The sequence below is a fragment of the Lonchura striata genome, chromosome 7, assembly GCF_046129695.1.
Source record: "Lonchura striata isolate bLonStr1 chromosome 7, bLonStr1.mat, whole genome shotgun sequence".
In the NCBI taxonomy this organism is placed as follows: Eukaryota; Metazoa; Chordata; class Aves; order Passeriformes; family Estrildidae; genus Lonchura; species Lonchura striata.
In genome coordinates, this window is record NC_134609.1 from 11,389,797 (window position 1) to 11,408,862 (window position 19,066).

The 19,066-nt window shown below is 40.4% G+C and overlaps 1 protein-coding gene across 1 annotated transcript; it reads left to right on the forward strand.

The window, feature by feature from the left end:
- Positions 1-7,630: 7,630 nt before the first annotated feature.
- Positions 7,631-13,928, forward strand: COMTD1 (catechol-O-methyltransferase domain containing 1). The gene is made up of 7 exons (XM_021532698.3): positions 7,631-7,778; positions 9,032-9,156; positions 10,146-10,251; positions 11,014-11,132; positions 11,390-11,444; positions 12,837-12,970; positions 13,555-13,928. The coding sequence occupies exons 1-7, from the start codon at positions 7,697-7,699 to the stop codon at positions 13,705-13,707; spliced, it is 774 nt and encodes a 257-aa protein (XP_021388373.3). The 5' UTR covers positions 7,631-7,696; the 3' UTR covers positions 13,708-13,928.
- Positions 13,929-19,066: the final 5,138 nt, after the last annotated feature.

A 19,066-nucleotide genomic window follows, 5' to 3' on the forward strand; every position in this document is an offset into this window, starting at 1 on the left:
TCTGGCATTTCCCCCTGCTGCCTACATGAATGTGACTGAAGACAAAGGCAAACTGCATTAAGGTTTCTGGCAGTTGGGTAGCACTTCATGTTTTAAGGACCACAGGCTAGGATTCAGTTACAACAGTAACTGTTTACAACATGCTACAAACACCCTGTTAGGAAACATAACAGCTCCAAACTGCTCTGTTCTATGAAATATGGCAGCAGAGCTTTGCCAGGGTACAACCATGTTAAGTATTCTGCACATCCTTGAAATCCAAATGTTCATGCCACCAAATCTGACTAACCTGTCACATACACTTCCTAGATAAGAAAATAAAGGTGGCTAAATTCATTTCTAAATTTCTGTTTGGGGGAGGGAGGAGGGATTACTTGTTTCTTTGGTTTTTTTTTTTTTTTTTTTTTTTTTATTTCAAATAAAACTAGTGTTTGCTGTTCTGCATCATTTGCTTCTGTCCTTATAAAACAGGACACGTGAAAATCCAGAGGCAAATAAAAGCAGCTTCTCTTCAGTGATATGATATGACCAGAACTTCAATATACCTTCTCCAAATTACCCGTTACCTCTGACGCCTCATTCAGAAAATCACTTCCTTCTTTTTAAGGAAAGAGCACTTACAATAATAAGGAGCTACTGCCCTTGTTACAGCTTTAATTTAGTCTAATTGCCCAATTACAGCTGCTCCCATTTTCACAGGAACTATATTATTTGAAGTACTCCTCTACCTAGCAGAGTCTTTACTGACATCGAGCAGGTACAATGTAATTTATTTCAGATAAAGATGAAGAGAAAAACAAAGTAAAGCTTTCAGGAAAGAGCACAGCACAACTGTGTTTCCCCTCTGTGGCAAATCTAACAACTTCAAGAACAAAATGGCACCAGAAACCATATTTAAAAAACACACAAGTATAGAGGGGAGAGGGAGAAAGAAAGATTTAAAAAAAAAAAAAAAAAGTAGCAAAGGACTAGCAGTTTTACAGCTGTATTTGGAATAATACCCACAAAAGGAACGCAAGGTGAAAAGGACTATAGGAACGTGAGGTGCAAAGGGAAGACTGTGAAGTAAATTTCCCCCAGATATTTCTTCAAAAAGCGTGGCAAATTCAGAAACAGATTCCACAGCAATTGTGCAATGCAACCCAAAAGAGCTAACTGTTGTCCAGGGATATTTATGATGCTTTATACAGGGAGACTATTATCCCTTGGAATAGACTACAGAAGAATCATTTTGCTACTTCACAAGTCTAAAGCCCTAAAAATCTGTGTTACACTTAGGAGAGTAAAAGTGAAGTATGCAGAAGTGATCAAAAGAGAACAGGCTGGGTTTATAGCCTGCAGGGGAAAAAACTGATCATATATTCTTCCTATGACAAACAACTGAGAAAGTAATTGAGAGCCTAGCAGAAACCAATGTTGTTACCTCAGCATTATTGATTTTCAGCAGACATCTTAATCTAACACATGACAAAACTTTGGTCATTCCAGTAAGATATAGCTTTCAAGGAAAAATGATATTTATAAAGGTAGTTTATGGTTCAGTTAGAGATTCTTATGAAGTCAAGCTTAGGCTATAAAGGAATGGAAAGAAAGGACTTCTTAAAAACAAAATGGATAAAGTTTGATTAAAAGGTGAAAATATTATTTAAGTACACTAAAGCAGAAGGATCTTCTGATGTTCAAAACACTAAAAGAAGGTAGTAAAAACATAACTTTAAAATACTGTACTAAGAAAGCCTTATTCTTGTCAAAGGGAAGAATGGCCTTGAAGACTCACAGTTCACCTGTTAGGCATTCTTTAAAAAATTTTGTACAAAATTTACTAGAAATATTCCCACTGCTTATAGCAAAAGAAACTGGAGTTATTTCCATGTGCATATATAAAAAATGAAGCCATAACAAGATAAGAAGATAAAAGTCCACACAGTCCTTTGTTAACATTCAAACTCAAAGAAATACAACAGTAAAAAATAAAAGTTATTCATACATAGAGCAAAACTTCATAAAATTACAACAAACATCTTATAAATACATGTTGAGAGAAAAAAGTGAGAGCAGCTCACAATTACAAAGACTATATCTTCAAATAAAAAGAAAAAAAAAAAGCAGGAACATAAAGGGAGTATTACACACAACTAAAAAAAAAAAAAAACCCTTCCTACCTTGCCTCTATTTCGTCCTAGAAGCAGCCTGCCCTTTACAATCTCAGATGCCATTCTCTGCACATCTCATTCTCCTGTTTCCTGGGGATATCTGAGCCATTCCCCCCACTATGACTTTTCAGCATGCATGGGGTAATGCACCACTCATGGAGTCTCAGGTGATGACACTAACTGGGCTCTCTCTTCAGCAAATGTTTTCTACCTGCTAAGGTCAGTACTGCCTTCTTCCCAGCTGCATCATATTAGCAAAGCACAGCTGATTAACACAGATGGCCCCTTCACGTTTTTTCCAACTGACAAATAGTCTACTAAGAATTCTTGCTTTTAAGTCCCAAAGATAACAGCCAAGCACAGTTTTTACATGCTTGTGACAAATTCTTACTTGTGAAATAAAATCTGACCTAGAGCTTGCTAGAAACCAGGCCTAGTGAGATGACCATTCATCATTCTTTAATATGCTTGGGGTAGGCTATCTAATAACAACCTAGTCCTGCACCTCTCCTGCCATCACGCTGCTGCTGTTGCTTTTGTGCACTCTCGGACAAATGCCCTGAAGGGAAGAGAAAAAGCACTCGCTTCCAAAAATACCCTTTATTTTTGGTATCCATTTCATGGCTGGTATGAAACAAATCCAGCTTGCTGGGCTTTGACATAGATTTTTTCAGATGTCAAAAAAGAGAGGCAAAATACATAGGCATAGGAGAGCCTGGTTAATGAGGTGTCACAGCTATGGTTGATTTGTTCACTGCTTTTTTAATTTTATATGTGTATCACAGTGATAAGGAGCAACATTTCTCACATTTTGTTTATGCACTATACAATTTAAGATTTAAGTGGAGCAGCTTTTTGAGACTTACAGCAGGCTTTGTAAGTGAGGCAGAATGCTCCACTCAAGTTGTGTCTATTTAAATCAGATGGGGACCATTCGTAGGAGCAAATGAATGCTAAGCTTTATTCCTCAGTAATAAACAACCATTGTACCACTGTCCATGCACTTGTTCCAAGTGTGAGGCTGGACTGTAACCTGGAAGATCATTCAGAAAAGTCTGACACCTGTTTTGAGGAATTCAATGTGCCTCTGATCCATGTACTTCAACTCTCTTTGCCAGGACAACTGCTCCTATCACTCCATCTGTCAAGTTGAGCCACTGAACAAGCCATTTCACTGGGTCTACCCCAGTCAAGCTCAGTTTGAGTTTTACAGTCCTTGATACTTGTGGGATATTGTCACAGAAACCATTAATGTACTTTGCACTGGGAATTATGCTGCTTGGCAAGGGCTATCTCTCCTCACAATACCTACATGTCCAAAGCTCAACCTAGTCTTGTAATGAGATTGCAAAAAGCAGTCATATATATTCAAAATGTTGGCCTGTAAGCCAGTAAGGCCTGAAAATATTTACCAATATGTCAAAATGCTTCTAGCTGAAAACTGTTTCCAAACCATTCACTGTTTGCAAGTTTAATGGCTTAAGGCTTATGGGCTCATGAATCACCAGCTTTCTTAGCAGCAGCATTTGAAATGTTGATATCTTAGCCTTGAAATAGATGTGAAGGTACCACAGCCTTTACAAGCTGTTATCGAAAGACATACTTTAAAAGCTCCCACAAAAGACTGAATGCAATAGAAGTAGCTGAGCAGGATGAAAGTCACTGAACCAACTTAGTTAAAGTCATTGTTCATGTCTGTGTTCATTTCAGTGATTACCCTCCAGCTGGACAATGAATCATACTAAAGGAAGCTTTGCTACTTACAGTTCATGTGATAAAAGATCCAGATGACTTCAGAAGCAATAATGAGTATTTGGGAAACTATTAATCTTATTTCAAATTACTGAAGTCAACCAAAAAAATTGGAGAGCAATTTCATTCATCACAATCTTTTTTTTTTTTTTTTTGTCAAGAAAAAAGTACCATTCTAAAAATTCCAAGATTTTCAGCTGAAAAGATGAATGAACATTTATGGAGGAAAAAATTGCTGTAACAGATATGTCTGGAATGAGTATCTCTAAGGTCAAGTAGGTTATGCTGGTAAATGGCATACCCTGTTTTACAGAACTGCAAAATTAAATGTTAAGCATCATACTAGAAAGATAACAGGGATGGAACAGACAAATACATGGGAAAACCAATTAGAAGAAATAAGAAATCTCAACTGTGAATAAAATAACAATTTCATACACAGTGTTCTAAAATATATCATCAAGTGATTTATCTAGGTCTTGCAAGGGGATATACACTGTGGACTTTAAATTATAAAATATACACAACCTATTAAAATAGAATAAATAAATACAACTGAATGCTTATGGGTTTGCTTATTTGTGAATATCTTAAAAGGTAAGGAATTCATGGCTTGATGTCTTCTCTGAGTATCTGGCCCAATCTGTGCATGTATTCGTCCACAACGTCAGTGCAGACAACTTGCAAATATGCTTTGTCCCTCCTATCCTCTTAAACCAGATTAAAATCCCAGTCTGTATCAAACATTTATCTGAGGATGGCTAAGATCAGGTCAGCTGCAGCTCTACAAACTTTTTGCTCCATCAATATAGGAAAAAAATACTATTTTGCCTATCACTCAATGTATAACTCTTCATTATCAACCTTCTTTCTCTACTCAAGGCAAGCCATTTAGCATTTTGCAGTGGTGCCTCAATTACCAGGCACAACTGGTACATGTAAAAATAGTTGCAAATGAAAGGCAGAAACCCAGAAGTGGAATGACAGCCTTATCAGTAGGCTAACTCTCTGCCAGTCCCATTTCTACAATAAGTCTACACAGATGACACCAAGGCAGATGGTGTGCAACATTCTCACATAGAAAAACACTCCTGGAAGGAAGGTTCCAGGAGAGGAACAGACTATTGCATACATCAATTACCCAATGTCTGTAAAACCTTGAATAGACTATCAATATGAATAAAGTGAGGATTTGTACACCCTGAGGTCAGCCCCTATCCTGTCTGTCCTACTCCATATGTTTTACAAATGCAATCATGCTCTGGCTCCAGCCTGAATATGCTGCCAAAACCCTCCTACCCTTTCTAGAATGCAGTCCAAGAGAAAAGGTACTTGCAGGCATAGCAAATATGCCTACTGACTACAGCACTGGAAGCAATCCTGAACTCCCATGAAATCTGGGCAACTGGACTGACCTTACAGATTTAGGGAGCAGTGGGGTTTGTATTCAAGCCCATATTATACTCAGTTTTTAATCTCTAGGTAGTCTTCACCTTACTTAGCATAAGTACTAGGAGAAAACTACCAAAATGTTTTAAATGCTCAGGCAGTCACAGCACACTGCAAGCACATGTCTAATAAATCTGTTAATCGAAGTTTTCTCTTCCATATGTATCACAGAGTTAAGTAAACTGAAAATTAAAATGGCTCAAAGAAAAGCTGATGGCTCCATTCTATCCCGCTGGAAGATTATAACTCTTCGGACCTCCTCCTCATGAAAGTTTTTCATCATATCTTAGATATCTAAAAATTGACTTCCTTATCTAAAGGAAACTACCTGTTGTCCAGTACAATGATATAGTAAAACACCTGACACTGCCAGCAAAGTTAAGCTATTACTGATTTAACAGCTTGGGGGTGGGAGAAATTCCAGAAAAACATTCAAGTATATTAGCAATTCAGTCCACCAATTCTCTTGGAGCTTTCAGAAACTTGACGTCCCCAGAGATATCCAAATGCAGCATCCCTTCGAGTCGAGAAGTCAACACAACACTGGAAGCTTGCGCGCTTAGTGTGTTTCATTGAACAGAGTAACCCACAGTTCCTCTCTCCCTTGTGCTGCAGTTATAGAGAAGAATCACTAGATGGAGCCGCACCGTCACAAATCTGATTTATGGCCCCTGCAAGAATTGTTGCCTCCTACAGTTGTTTGGCCTAAAACTGACTCGTTGCAGCACATGCTGATAACTCATCTTCTGAAAGACGGAATTAAATGCTCTCATTTACAAACGCAAAATGTACACAGAGAAAGTGACGAGATACTGAATGAAAAAACAAACAAACAAAAAAAAAAAAAAAAACACCAAGAAACCAACAACACTCACAGCTTTCAAAATCAAATCAATTTTAGAAGTGAACTGGAAGTTATTTTATCTGCCAAGACAGATCATATGTCTTACTTTGTTCTGCAAATCAGAAATCACAGCAGACTTCCTAGTGAGTGGCATGATCAGTTGCTGCAAAAGAAATACAAGAGCTCTTGGGGCAAGTCTTTGTAAATAAGCTCTAACACACTAAAAATGCAGTGATAGGCAAACACATTTCCCATCAATAACCCAGTGATATACTTAATCTCACACTTAAGATGTACTTTAAAATCATCTTTTTCTTCTAACTGCAGTGGCATTTGTTTTGCTAGCATAGAGAAATGGTTGAAATGTTTTCATCCAAACCTACCAACACACGATTCATCTGGCTTTCTGGAGATAGACTATGTGCCAAAAGAGAATTTTTACCTGCTTTCATCCTACATCTGTGGAGGCCAAGTTGCAACCCAGTCCATTCCTGTGTATTCCTAGTCTGTGTGCAATGGTACTAATTTCATTTCCCATAAAATGTCAAAATTGTAGATCCCCATATTTTGCTTGTGTTTTCCAAAACCTAGATATTACCAATACTTCACAAAATGAAAGCCAAATTCCCAGCCCATCTCCAAAAGGCACAGAAGTACAAAAAGGTTCAGGCTGACATAAAAAAGATTTTACACACAAGCACTTAAAAAAGATAACACAAAACAACTTACACAAGCACATAAAAAAGATTACACAAACCAACTCCTTCAGCAACAGATGTGGCCAGGGAGGAGAACCCTCAACGTGGCTGTAAAGCAGTGGCAAGGGCACTGCTCCACCTGACCTGGGAGGTACTGCAGAAGGGGACTAAAACAGCAGTGGAGGAAATCAGGCCCCATTCCCCCTCTCTTGGAGAATCCTCCTTGACTCTTTTCACCTGGAAATTCACAAGTCACGGGATTGAAATTCCAAAAATCTTACATACTTTTTGACGAGTAATTGCTCACACCTCAGCTGCAAAGAAACCTGTGTTCTAGGGGAAGGAGAGAGCTCACTTCCTGGACTAGTTGGAATACCAAGCCTCTTATGAGCATATTGCTGAAATTGAAAACCTACTCCATAAGAGCCCATTACAAACTCACACAACACTTGGGTATGTTTTAAAACGAAGACTGCAGTGAAGCTGTACCAGAACCAGCCTCTGAGGAGGCCGTGGCACAAATCCCGGGTGCCGTCTTTGTCACTTTATGCACCACAACTGTGTATGTCACCGAGACGAAGGCGCACACCTCCGGCGAGTGACGCCTCCCCAGCCGAGCCCAGTATCCAGCACGCCGGGAAGGGGGGCCCTCTGCGGCACCAGGGCGAAGCGAAGCGCGGCCGGGCCGCCACGCCGGGCAGCGCGGCCCCGCCCTGCCGGGGCGGCCGGAGCGCTCCGCACCGCCCCGCGCCGCCCCGCGCCTAACCGGGCGGCGCCGCTGCCCTGCTCCCGGCTCCGCAATGCCGCTTCTCAGCGTGCCCAAAGAAGTGGCCGTCGGGACGGCGATGCTGGGGGTCGCCTTTGCCACGGGCATGCTTGCAGGTAAGTAGCGCCCCCAGGCTCTGCAACGTACACGAGACGTGAAGGCTGCGCCTTCCTCGTGTCCCCACCGGGGACGGGACGGGAACCGAGCGCCCGGCAGGTCCCTCCCAGGGCGGGCAGGAGTCCCGGGTGCAGCCCGGCGGCCGTCGGGGGAGCAGACACCTTGGGGCTGCCCTGCGGGCAGAGATTTATTTTGCTGAGCTGCTGCAGTAAATACAGTGCTGTTCTTAGAGCCGAGCCGCTCCCTGTAATCCAGGTACCGCAGTGTGGGGCAGGGCCAAGGTCCAGCGAAAGTCAGGACACGCTCCCCGCCCGGTCACCTGCCTGCGTTTGGGCATGCCGGAAGGGCCGGGGTGCGGTCCTGCGCACAGCTTGGTTCTGGTAGCAGTTTCGCTTTCATTCCCCGGGGGCACGGGAGGAACGAGGCCACGATCCACGAGGGGAGGGAGACGGGAATTGTGTTTGTAACGCGGGCACTTAGTTAATCTTTGATTTAAGGCAAGTTGTTGAAATAATCTACATCTCGGTATGGTCGTCTGTAAAATAGAACTATTAACAGAAAATAAACCCCTCGAAATAGAAGTGTTCTGTCGTAGCAAACAACTACCAGGAGATGTGAAACTGAATTTGTTGTTATTTCTTCAAAATTGTTAATCCATTTGGTAAAGAAACATTGGGCATGAAAGCTGCAGTCAGTTCTGTATTTGAGTAGACACGTACTAAAACTTCAGCTTTTGGCGCCTTCTTTGTCTGCATACTGGTTTCATGCTAAGCAAGGCATTTTACAATACCACATTTCCCCTGGCTGGAGGGCAGGACAGTGTCATGAGAAAAGCACAGGGCCTCAGAAGACACATCCCCTGATAGGCCTAAAACCTGGTAGCCTCTATTTATCTGCAAGAGAAGGACCAAATACTTCATTTATGTATTTCTCTTTAAACTTGCCCTTTGAGTTTTGATGGAGTTACTTTTCCTGTAAGATTATGGCAGTTTGTAACCCTCATGTTGGACACTGAACAACACAGTACTGAAGCCTTTCCCTTTCAGCCTTTGGAGGCCTGGACTGGACATCTTAGAGGCTAAAAAGGAGAAGGGGAAAAAATTATAGTCCACCTGGTTATGTTGTGTTGTCCATTTTATGGCTGTTTTAGAGCAGAGAACTTTTTAACCTTTAGTAATACTTCAATGTTTACTTTATGTAAAACGTCAATAACTGAAAAGTATAAAAGTTCTTATTATTTATTTTTTGGTAGGTAAACTATACCCTTCTTTAGTTTTTGGGAGCCCGAGTGGTATGATCAGGAAAAACAATCCTCTCCGGCAATACATACTGGATCACTCTTTGCGGGAACATCCCATTCTAAAGAAGCTGCGGCTGGTCAGTATCACCCACACCTCGTCCTGAACTCCTGGGATCCTGGTCACATTTCCTTCCTCCGTCTTATTGACATAACCCACTAGAGGGGTTTATTTAACTGGAAATACCCAGACTCTTCTATGTTAAGGACTACCTGCATGACTATTCAATAGTATTGGCATACATTTAGACATGTCTTTCTATCCTCGGCTCACAAGGCCATGTGTTAGGGCTGCTCTTGATTTGGACTTGAACAAATGACTTCTGTTCACTTTGGTTGGCATATAAGGAACCTGTAGCTCAGAGAAGTGATGTCTTCCATCAGGCTTCAGTGTCAGAGATGAGACGAGACATCCTGACTCAGGTTTGAGTCATTTCAGGTGAGATAAACTGTTCTTATATAAAAGAAATAAAATGCTGTCTGCTGGAACAGGTTGGTTGGAATGATCCCTAGCAGAAGAAAGGAAATAGGAAGATATACTTTCCCTTCAATTGTCATGGCACAGGCCTGCTTCTCCCATTGCCCATTCCTCGGTGCCAAGAGCCACCCTGGGATGGGCACAGCTTCTCCAGGTTTGCACTGTGTAGCCAGGACTATGTGATCTGATCTTTGGCAGACATGAACCTAGCAGTTCATTAAAACATTCTACACATCTTAAAGGAAGTGCATTTTTTTGTGCAAATTCACAGAAATAAAGGACTTACACAGTCAAAGTTTCTCTATGATTCTTTGTTAGTTACAAATATTGCTGTGTTTGCCACAGGCATGGTAATTTTGGAGCACATTACTGCTTTGAATAACCACTGTTTATGACACACATAACATCCTCCTTATTTGTAGTCAAATTCAAGCCAATTTCTGGCTCACAGGTGGAGCACAAAGCGATCTAAAATGAGAAGACAGAAGTGTGTTTTTCCTGGAGTTTTACTGGAATTTTTTTCTTTAGGATATTGGTTTGTTAGATTCGGTTTTTGTTTGATGAGATATGGCTTTTTTTTTCCTTTCCTAGCTCACTGCTGATCATCCCTTGGGCATAATGATGGTGTCCTGTGAGCAGGCTCAGCTTATGGCAAATTTGGTCAAACTCATTAAAGCCAAGAAAGTTATTGAAATAGGTAAGAGTGACACTTCATAGCAAAATAAAACTCTTGGCTATCATTCTCCAAATACAGACATGTTTAATGTAAAATACCCAGATACAGGAAGGCACTGCATACCTGTCAACAAACAGGTGGGCAAACTACACCATGAAAAGGAGTGTCTGATTTGCACTAGGTTGCCACTTTGTCTAACTGTGCATTCATTAGTTCTGGCATCAGCATGGATAGCTCATCAGTTCTGAGGCAATCTGAAAAACTGAGCTAAATACACTTCCTGAGTCTTCAACAGTTGCAGGAAAGGGTGTATTCTATCCTTCCTGTGACACTTTCGTGCTAGAAGATACTTTGCTGCACAAGCCCTGTATCAAATCCAATTTGCTTGACACACCTATTATTACCAGGATGTCCTGAAAGACAGACTGATGCTGAGCAGCCAGGTATGGCTTCCCACCATCTTCATGCTTGGCCTGGCTGTTCCAATTCCCTGGTATTTGCTGCTCATCCAGTCTCTCTGGGTTACACATTCAAGACCAGACTCTGGCTTGTCTGTCCATGAGACTTTTGGGAAAAGCTAACATGGAAGTTTGCTAAAAGATTGATTAAAAAAAAAAAAAAAATCTTCTCAACCTACCATTACATTAAAATGGAAGGAAAATGAAAAATCCTTATTAACAAATTTCTATCCTTGATTCCTTTGGGGATTTTATTCCTAAAGAGAGCACTGTAGCCCTTTTTCCATAGTACAGTAAGTGTTGATATCTCTTATGATTTTTCTAGGTGTTTTCACAGGTTATAATGCCTTGAATATGGCACTTGTCCTGCCAGATAATGGCCGAGTTATTGCCTGTGATATAAATGAGGACTATGCCAAGATTGGAAAGCCACTGTGGAAGGAGGTAAGCAGCATCTCCTGTACACAGTGGGGACAGCTACCTTTACATGTGGAGATGTTGTTATTTTAGACTTGTACATTCACACAGAAATATTCTTACCATTAAAGGAGGCTGATAGAGTTCAGTTTGGGAAGAAAAATAAGTGGTGTTTGGAACCTAGAAATAATAGAACTATCTGAACCCCAGTCACTACCTGGGTACAGCCTACAAACAGGTTATTTCTTGACTACTTTAATCAACACTGTCCTTTTTCATCTTAGGCAGGAGTAGAGCATAAAATTGACCTGCAGATTAAGCCAGCAATTCAAACGCTTGGTAAGTAACCTGAAATAACAGATTGTTTCCCTTTCCGTAGAAATAGAAGAGGGATACATTAGTGATGAAATTTAAGACCGAATATGATCCCTTTTGCTAATAGGGAGGCAGCTTCTCTTATATTAAAAAGAAAATATCTTTAGGAGTTCACAGTTTTCCTACCTACTAGTAGTGGGAAAGAAAATGCTTGTCCTGTATTGTGGGCCATGCTGATCACACACCTGTCTTGTCCATCACTTGGCTAATTTATCAAGTACTATTGTCAGCTGCTTCTGGAAAGCTCATTAAACAGATTAATCAGACAAATTTCTCTTATCCGTTGTCCTTTCTAAGCAAGTATTCCTTTGTTAAGAGAAGAAAAGTTCCCTGACAGGGCTGAGGTGCAGAAAAAAAAATCAGAACCTAATATATGACTTCGGCTGAATTGTGTTCAGAGAAGTTTGAAATTAGGATGTGCCAAAAGCATGCAAGGCCATTAGTGAGGCAGTGACTTCTCTATTTCAAGGAAAGAGAAAATACGGGGCAAAGGAAATACTAATAAATGTTCTGAAAACACAAGACATTTTCTGGGATTGTTGGATGTAGACGGTTTCCAGCAAATGCGTTTGGTGGATCCACAGATCCATTGATAACCTTGTATTACTTTCAAGTTCATCCTTTCTAAAGAGGCAAATATAAGCATTTGGCTGGTATGCACACTCCTTGAAGTCTATAAAAGCAGTACTTTGTCCAGGCATTGCTTCAGACAAAAAGATCTGCTGACAGAAGCTAAGGGTGGGTTATAGGGGTGGCAGAGGACCTTGGGAGACAGAAATCACCTCCTCTGAAACTGGCAATTTGAAATTCTCAGTCAAGAAATCTGTTTAAGAGAACTTAAAACTGAATTCTACTTGCCTTGGCCCATAGAGGGACTACTTAGAGCAGTTTTTTGCTGTAAATATCTCTGACAGGGTTTGTCATGACCTGTGCCATGGCACTTGATCTGCAAGGAGAGATTAGCACTGAGAACCTGTTCATAAAGTGAGAAAAATTCTGATCCACTCAAGAAAAGAGTTCTCAGCTGAAAAAAAGCTAAAGTGGAGAGTATGTCTGGTTTCAAAGTGCTTGAGTTGTTTTTGCTGTACCTTTCAGCAGTCCCAGCTGTATCCTTCAGGTTTGGAGCTACTCCACAAACTCCTAAGCATGCAGAATTCAGGAACTGCATGTTTTATGGCATACGTAATGCCTAGATTGGTTTCTGTGGGATAAGCTTTTCTAGTAATTACCTGTGGAGGAATAGACTGCCTGGTCAAGGCAGCAGAAAACACTTAATGAGAGCTTTGACACAAATGGATTACTTCCTCCTACACAGCACTAACCAGGGTATAACAACTCACTTTGTTGTTCATCTAGATGAACTGGTGGCCAATGGAGAAGCAGAAACCTTTGACTTTGCTTTCATTGATGCCGATAAAGAAAGCTACAATGAATACTATGAAAAATGTTTGCGCCTCATAAAGAAAGGGGGAATAATAGCTATTGATAATGTAAGTACTGCAGTTCTAATGGTAATGCACAGGCATTTACAAATAACACAAACAAAAAGAAAACTCAACATAAACTCTTTAAGTAAACTATATAAAACACTGATAGAAAACCGATTTTTTTTTTTTGTTATTCATTACAGAGAATACTCTGGATTATTCTGGTTTGTCTTGTAGTGAATTTATACTATGCACAGTACTTAGACAAGATCAAAAGTAGCACTTGTAATCAGTAACTATTAGTAGGAGTTATCAATTAACTACTTTTCCAAGAAACAAAGGATATTAAACTTCTGGCACCTTTGGGGTTATGGTGGAAGCTATATAAGGGCTTTAAAAAACCTATATTTAAAGACATCCTTCTTAATTTTGGCTTCAAATCTACAGTAGAAGTACAATTACCAAGTTCTGTGAACTCTCAATCCCACTTACTTATGAGAGTTCCATGTCAGAGACGATTAGACATCTGAAATACAACAAATAATATAAATCTCTAAAAAATATACAGGAACTTTTCCAAAGCTTCCTTTGTGGTCCAAGGACCATATTGGAACAAAGGAGGTGCATCATATTTCTTTTTTCAATAGGTCTTCTGGAATGGAAAGGTGCTAAAACCAAGGAAGAATGACTTGGCAGCACAGAGTATCCACCGCCTCAACGAGAAGCTTCTCAGAGATGCACGTGTCAATATCAGCATGCTCCCAGTGGGGGATGGAGTCACATTAGCATTCAAGTTGTAACTCGAGGAAGCCCAGCAGATGGGAAATAGCAATCAAATCACCAGGAAAAATGCAGGTGGAACAGTATCAAGAATCTAATTTAAGCTATATCTCCACTGGATAGCATAGCTTGGGAAAGTAAACCTCAGAAGCAGCTAAGTAGAGAAAAGAGATTTATTATGAGATCTACAATGGTTTCTTACTTAATTGTAATAAAGGAAATAAACTTATGTGAAATTGCACTTGTAAGACAGTGGTTGAAAAAATCCCCCTCTATTTATTGTCCAAGCGACTCAATATAACAAAGTAATTTTCTGTCCAAGAAGACCCTCTTGAGCAGCAGAATAATCAGTCAGTACCATCAAAAGGAAAAGAAGTGCAGTTTACTAATGTTTGTAGCCATAATAGAAAAATGGATTTTTAATGAAATTACATCAAGGAGATTGCTAGCCTTCTCAGACTAAAAATACTGGTTTTCCTTGTCTTTGAAGGGTACTACAGAGCCAGCCTCAAAAAGACATCATCTGAAAAAAAAGTTCCTTTTAAAAACTTGCCAAAGGACAAACCATATTCACAAACCTCTGTGCACAAGGACTGGGTTTCTTTAACCTAGGTAACAATGCAGGTAGATTTTTTTTAAGTCAGAATGAGGAAAAGCAAATGGGCAAGAAATAAACCAAAACAATTCTCCCTCTTTCCTGTGTCACTCCCCCTTTCCCCCTCAAAGAAGCAACTTGGTAGATGCTCGTTTCCTAGAAAGTTGCAAGCACAGAGTTTTGGTGGTAAGCCTGTGGAAGGATTATGATTGTATGAGGATGCAATACATATGTGAACTGGCTATTCAAAATGTTACTGCAAAGATTCCCTTCCCTAGGCAGTATGGAACAAAATTTCAGCCTGCAGTTCTTTATTACAGATAAAAATTGATTAAATAAGGAACTGAAAGTCGAGTTTTACAGGTAAAAGCTTCACTGGTAACTGTTTTGGGGGACTGATAACACTGGGTATCATATGTATAGAGGAAAGAGATCTTCAGTTTTGTTGACATCCTGAAGGGAAGCTGTATCAGAACAAAGAGAATACTTCATCCATTTGCTTAAACAATGCACTTGAATGACTCAAGGCACTGGGGGACAAAGATTTCAAGTCTCAGAATGTTTAAAACTGTCTACTTTGCTCATATTTTTGAAATTTCAGGTGGGTGGCTTGGGTTCTAGCAAGGTGCAAAAGTTCAGAGCATGGCTCTTGCCCATCTTAGAAACTTGCCATAGCATACTGTGGTGGAGAGAATGAAGCCTCATGGCTTCAGAGTAAGGTTATGACTGAAGAGATCTCAATTCTATTTCTGTCACTTATAGTTAAAACCCTGATTCAGCAAAGCATATCAGGATCTGCTTAAGTACTTTACTGAATTGAGGACTGACTGCAAAATCCATGTCTGGGAGAAGGCCAGGACAAGGTGTGTGTTTCCCCTAAATGAGAATCTAAATAGGGCATGAAGTTTTCCCAGTTTCTTTTTCTCAGTACAGATTTACCTTCAGAACTTCAAACCTCTGCACTCCTCAAATTTCTTCTATGCATAAAAGAAATAACAGCTTACTAAATTCTTAGTGGCTATAACAGCTCTCAGATGGATTGGCTAAAGGAGTGCACGGGATCATTACACATTCGCATACAGAGCTTCTGGCCATGTTCTACTTTACAGTTTTATTTTCTCAGTAGATAAAAAAGAATCCTAAGGGTTAAAAACACAAAATGGGACACTTTAACAGCAAGGGCATCTTCTCAAATTTTCCTGCCTTCAGAGGCTAGAGGTTGATAAACATGAGCAAGCTAGAAGCTGTTAAGAATACATATCCTGCCCTAAAAGTACCATGATGGCCTTTCCCAGACATCAAGAAGTTTTCAATCACAGACTCTGTAACTGTTTCATTACTATTTTCCAGGTTGCAAGAACCTCTCAGTGAAGCTGAGCCAAAACCAGGCAAGCATCATGAGTATTTTTGCAAGAAACTAGAGTTTAGCAACATTCAAAACCAGATACAAGCACTCATAGTTGAATAATTAAAAAATAACTGTTCTTTCTGTGGTGGGAACTAGCAAAGTCCCCATTACCTATGCTAGAGGAAGACCTATCAAGTGCCTGAGGCTAAAGCCATGTGCAACAGCCAGCTATCATTTTGCTTCTGCTTTGGGCTCTATTCCATTTTAAATATGCAGATCATAATGTGAGTATTTCATCAAACCTGTCTCCATCCTGATCACCTAATTACCATTAGAAAGAATAGCAATGTGTCCCTAAACTATAGATTGATGAGCCATCTGTAAGCAGAAACAAAGAGCAGAAGGAAGCTTAATTGAATCAAATATTTAGAATACATTATCTTATAGTTACTCAGAAACTGGCCTTCTCTTCAGGCTTCTGTCCTGCACATCTGGAATTCATCACTGTTAACTGCATTTGATCCTTCAACCTTACTATGAAATGACTGCTGGTAATATATAATCATGGTTTAATTCAAGTGGTGAATCAACTGTGGGGAATTTGTGGGGCAGTGGGAATTTAGACTTCCATTAGCTGATGAGAATGGGCCACCCAATAATGCAATGCCAAGTCTTTGTCTCTCTCTAATGGAGACACACATATGGAAGCTGGTGGGTCTGCTCACCCCTGTTGGGTAGTACACCTGCCTGAGCTACTGCTCACACTGTAGAGGCTCAGGATTTTCTGCCTCTGGAGAGGAGCTGACCAGGGGCACAGCTGTTGCCCAAACCCTCCCAGCAACACCAACATCTCTTCTGCTTGAAACGGAGGATCCCAGAGGGGCCAACATCAGTGACAAACGTACACTGGGACTTGCTCAGAGGCAAATGGGGCTGAAGGATGGGTCATTAAACAGAAAAGAATGACAACAACAATGAAAAAAAGAATTCCCTCTAGTGTGGTAACTCCCAGAAACCACCATGAGAGTTAAAGCATGTAATCCTAGCTGCTGGTTAGGTATCCGAGTCCCTGCTCCAAAGATACCACATTCAAAATAGTATGGCATGATACGATACTTAAGTGGGTGACAGGGAAGGGAGCTAAGACTTTCTTAAGAGTAGGATTTGCATCTCTGCTACATAATTAGATGAACAGGACTGAGACTGAATGCTCAGAAATCTAAGAGAAAAGGCTGCCTCAGAAAAACCAGCTCATTGTCCAAGGGTAGAGACAAGGCTCAAGGCTCAGTTCTGCATTTTCAATGCTGCAGCTTTTAATCCTGCTGGGACATTGGGGAACAAAGCAGGGAGTATCCTCAGTCTCTCATGTTACTAAAGAAAGTAATGGCCTAAAGAAAAACTGGGCTACTTAATGTAACATAACTTTCAGGCATTTATTGAACCTCTGACAACTCTGTCAGTCCTTCTTTTAACAAACTCAAGTGTTTTTAATCTATTTTAATTCAGTCATATTGCACACAGACAGCACATTGTGTGAATTGCTGCTTATAGAAGACAACTAGCAAACTTGTGATAAAGCCCTTAGGAAACAGAAAAGAACATGAAAATAAACTTCATCCCAACTCCTTCCTTTGAGGCATGAGCAGTTCCCAGAAACCTTTGCAGCTCAGGTCTGAGGGATATGCTGTTATCTCAAGCACTGCAATCTTGATGCTGGAGTGGCAAGAGCAGCAAGTGCCATAACTGGCTTGTTTTTGATGATGTAGTAGCAGAGAGTTTGCTGTATCCCTGCTTATGCTCTGTTTATCACTTGAAGAAATCAATCCTAAATGGTCACAATGGGAGTAAAAAATCTAAGAGATCAGTACTGTTTTAAGAGATTTTTTTCCTTGTGTGCTGGGTTGGGCTGGAGGAGAGTTCATTTTTTTCACAGCAGCTATGTTTTGGGTTTGTGCTGGAAACAGTGTTGATGTTCCCCTCACTCCACTGCATCAAGGATGCATGAAAAATTGGGAGGAAGGAGAACCAGGCCAGCTGACCCAAACTGACCAATGGGATACCACATGGTATCATGCTCAGCACATTAAATGGGGGAAAGAAGGAGGAAAGGCAGACATTCAGAGTGATGGTGTTTGTTTTCCCAAGTTCTGTGATGGAGTCCTGCTTTCCTAGGGATGGCTTTCCTGCCTGCAGGTGGGAAGTAGTAAATGAATTCCGTAATTTTACAGCTTCTGCTTTGTTTTTTAAACCGTCTTTATCTCAGCTTACAAGTTTTCTCACTTACACCCTTCCAATTCTCTCCCCTATTGCACCAGGGGTAGTGAGGGAGCAGCTGTGTGGGGCTTAGTTGCTAACTGGGGTTAAACCACAACACCCAGCTAACTGAGATTAATACAGCTTGGTTTTATCCATCCCATCTACTCAAAGTGCACAGGTCTCCTCCATCATGACACCACATGTACACCACCTTGAGGAAGGTGACCATGCTGAGTGGCTCCATCCCTTCTTCCAAAGAACAGCCAGATCAACACAGCAGAATAACCTAAAGCACCCCACGCACAAATGATCTGGGCCCATTTCTGCATGGTTTGCAGCACATTTGATTTTAATGCTTGTTCCATTTTAATGGGAGAGGCAGCACTGTCATGGCATTCCCAGAATGAAAATGTGGAAATCACAAATACAAGAAGCGTCTTCCAGGAAGGGATTGCTGATGACATCCCAAACAAGCATGAATGAGAGAATGACAAAGCTGATTTTTCCCTCTGTGCACACCTAAAAGCTGCAAATTAGCATTTTCTGCCCCAGTGAACACTGAAGTTTCTTCAGAGAAGCTTAAAGAAATTCTTTTGTTTCCTAACTCATCACTTGCTCTGCTCTCTAGTCTGCTAAGCCTTTTCCTAGGGCTATGGCATTTCTCTGCTGCTGCATATTGTGCCAGTGATCTGCACTAGATGAAAAGGCTCTGCACAAGTATAAAGCATTACCTCTGCATCATTCTAATCACACAAAATTGGCCTCATGCATTTGCAGCTACTCGTGGTTTCTAAGTCACCTGTTTTATAATAATTTCTAAAGCAATGTTTTGAAAAAGGAAATGAACAAACATAAAACCTGCAAAAAGGGGAAATTAATGTGGGATTTTAGACAAGTTATTTATCTTCCTTTTTGGCTTACTGCAATACTGTAGGGATAAGCACATAACTAGCTGCTTTAATATTTACTCTGATTATAAGAAAAATAAACACTGATGATAAGTCACTGCTTTCCAGGATTAGATTTCATATTTTAGAGACTGCTTTAAATTAATGCAGAAGCAAACATTATCTTCTTATTCATATATTTCCCTAATGAGTTCCAAGCAAATTGTGCCTACTTATATTTTATGATTTTTAATAATTAAAACATTTTATGGAGGCAACTAAAATTCTCCCCA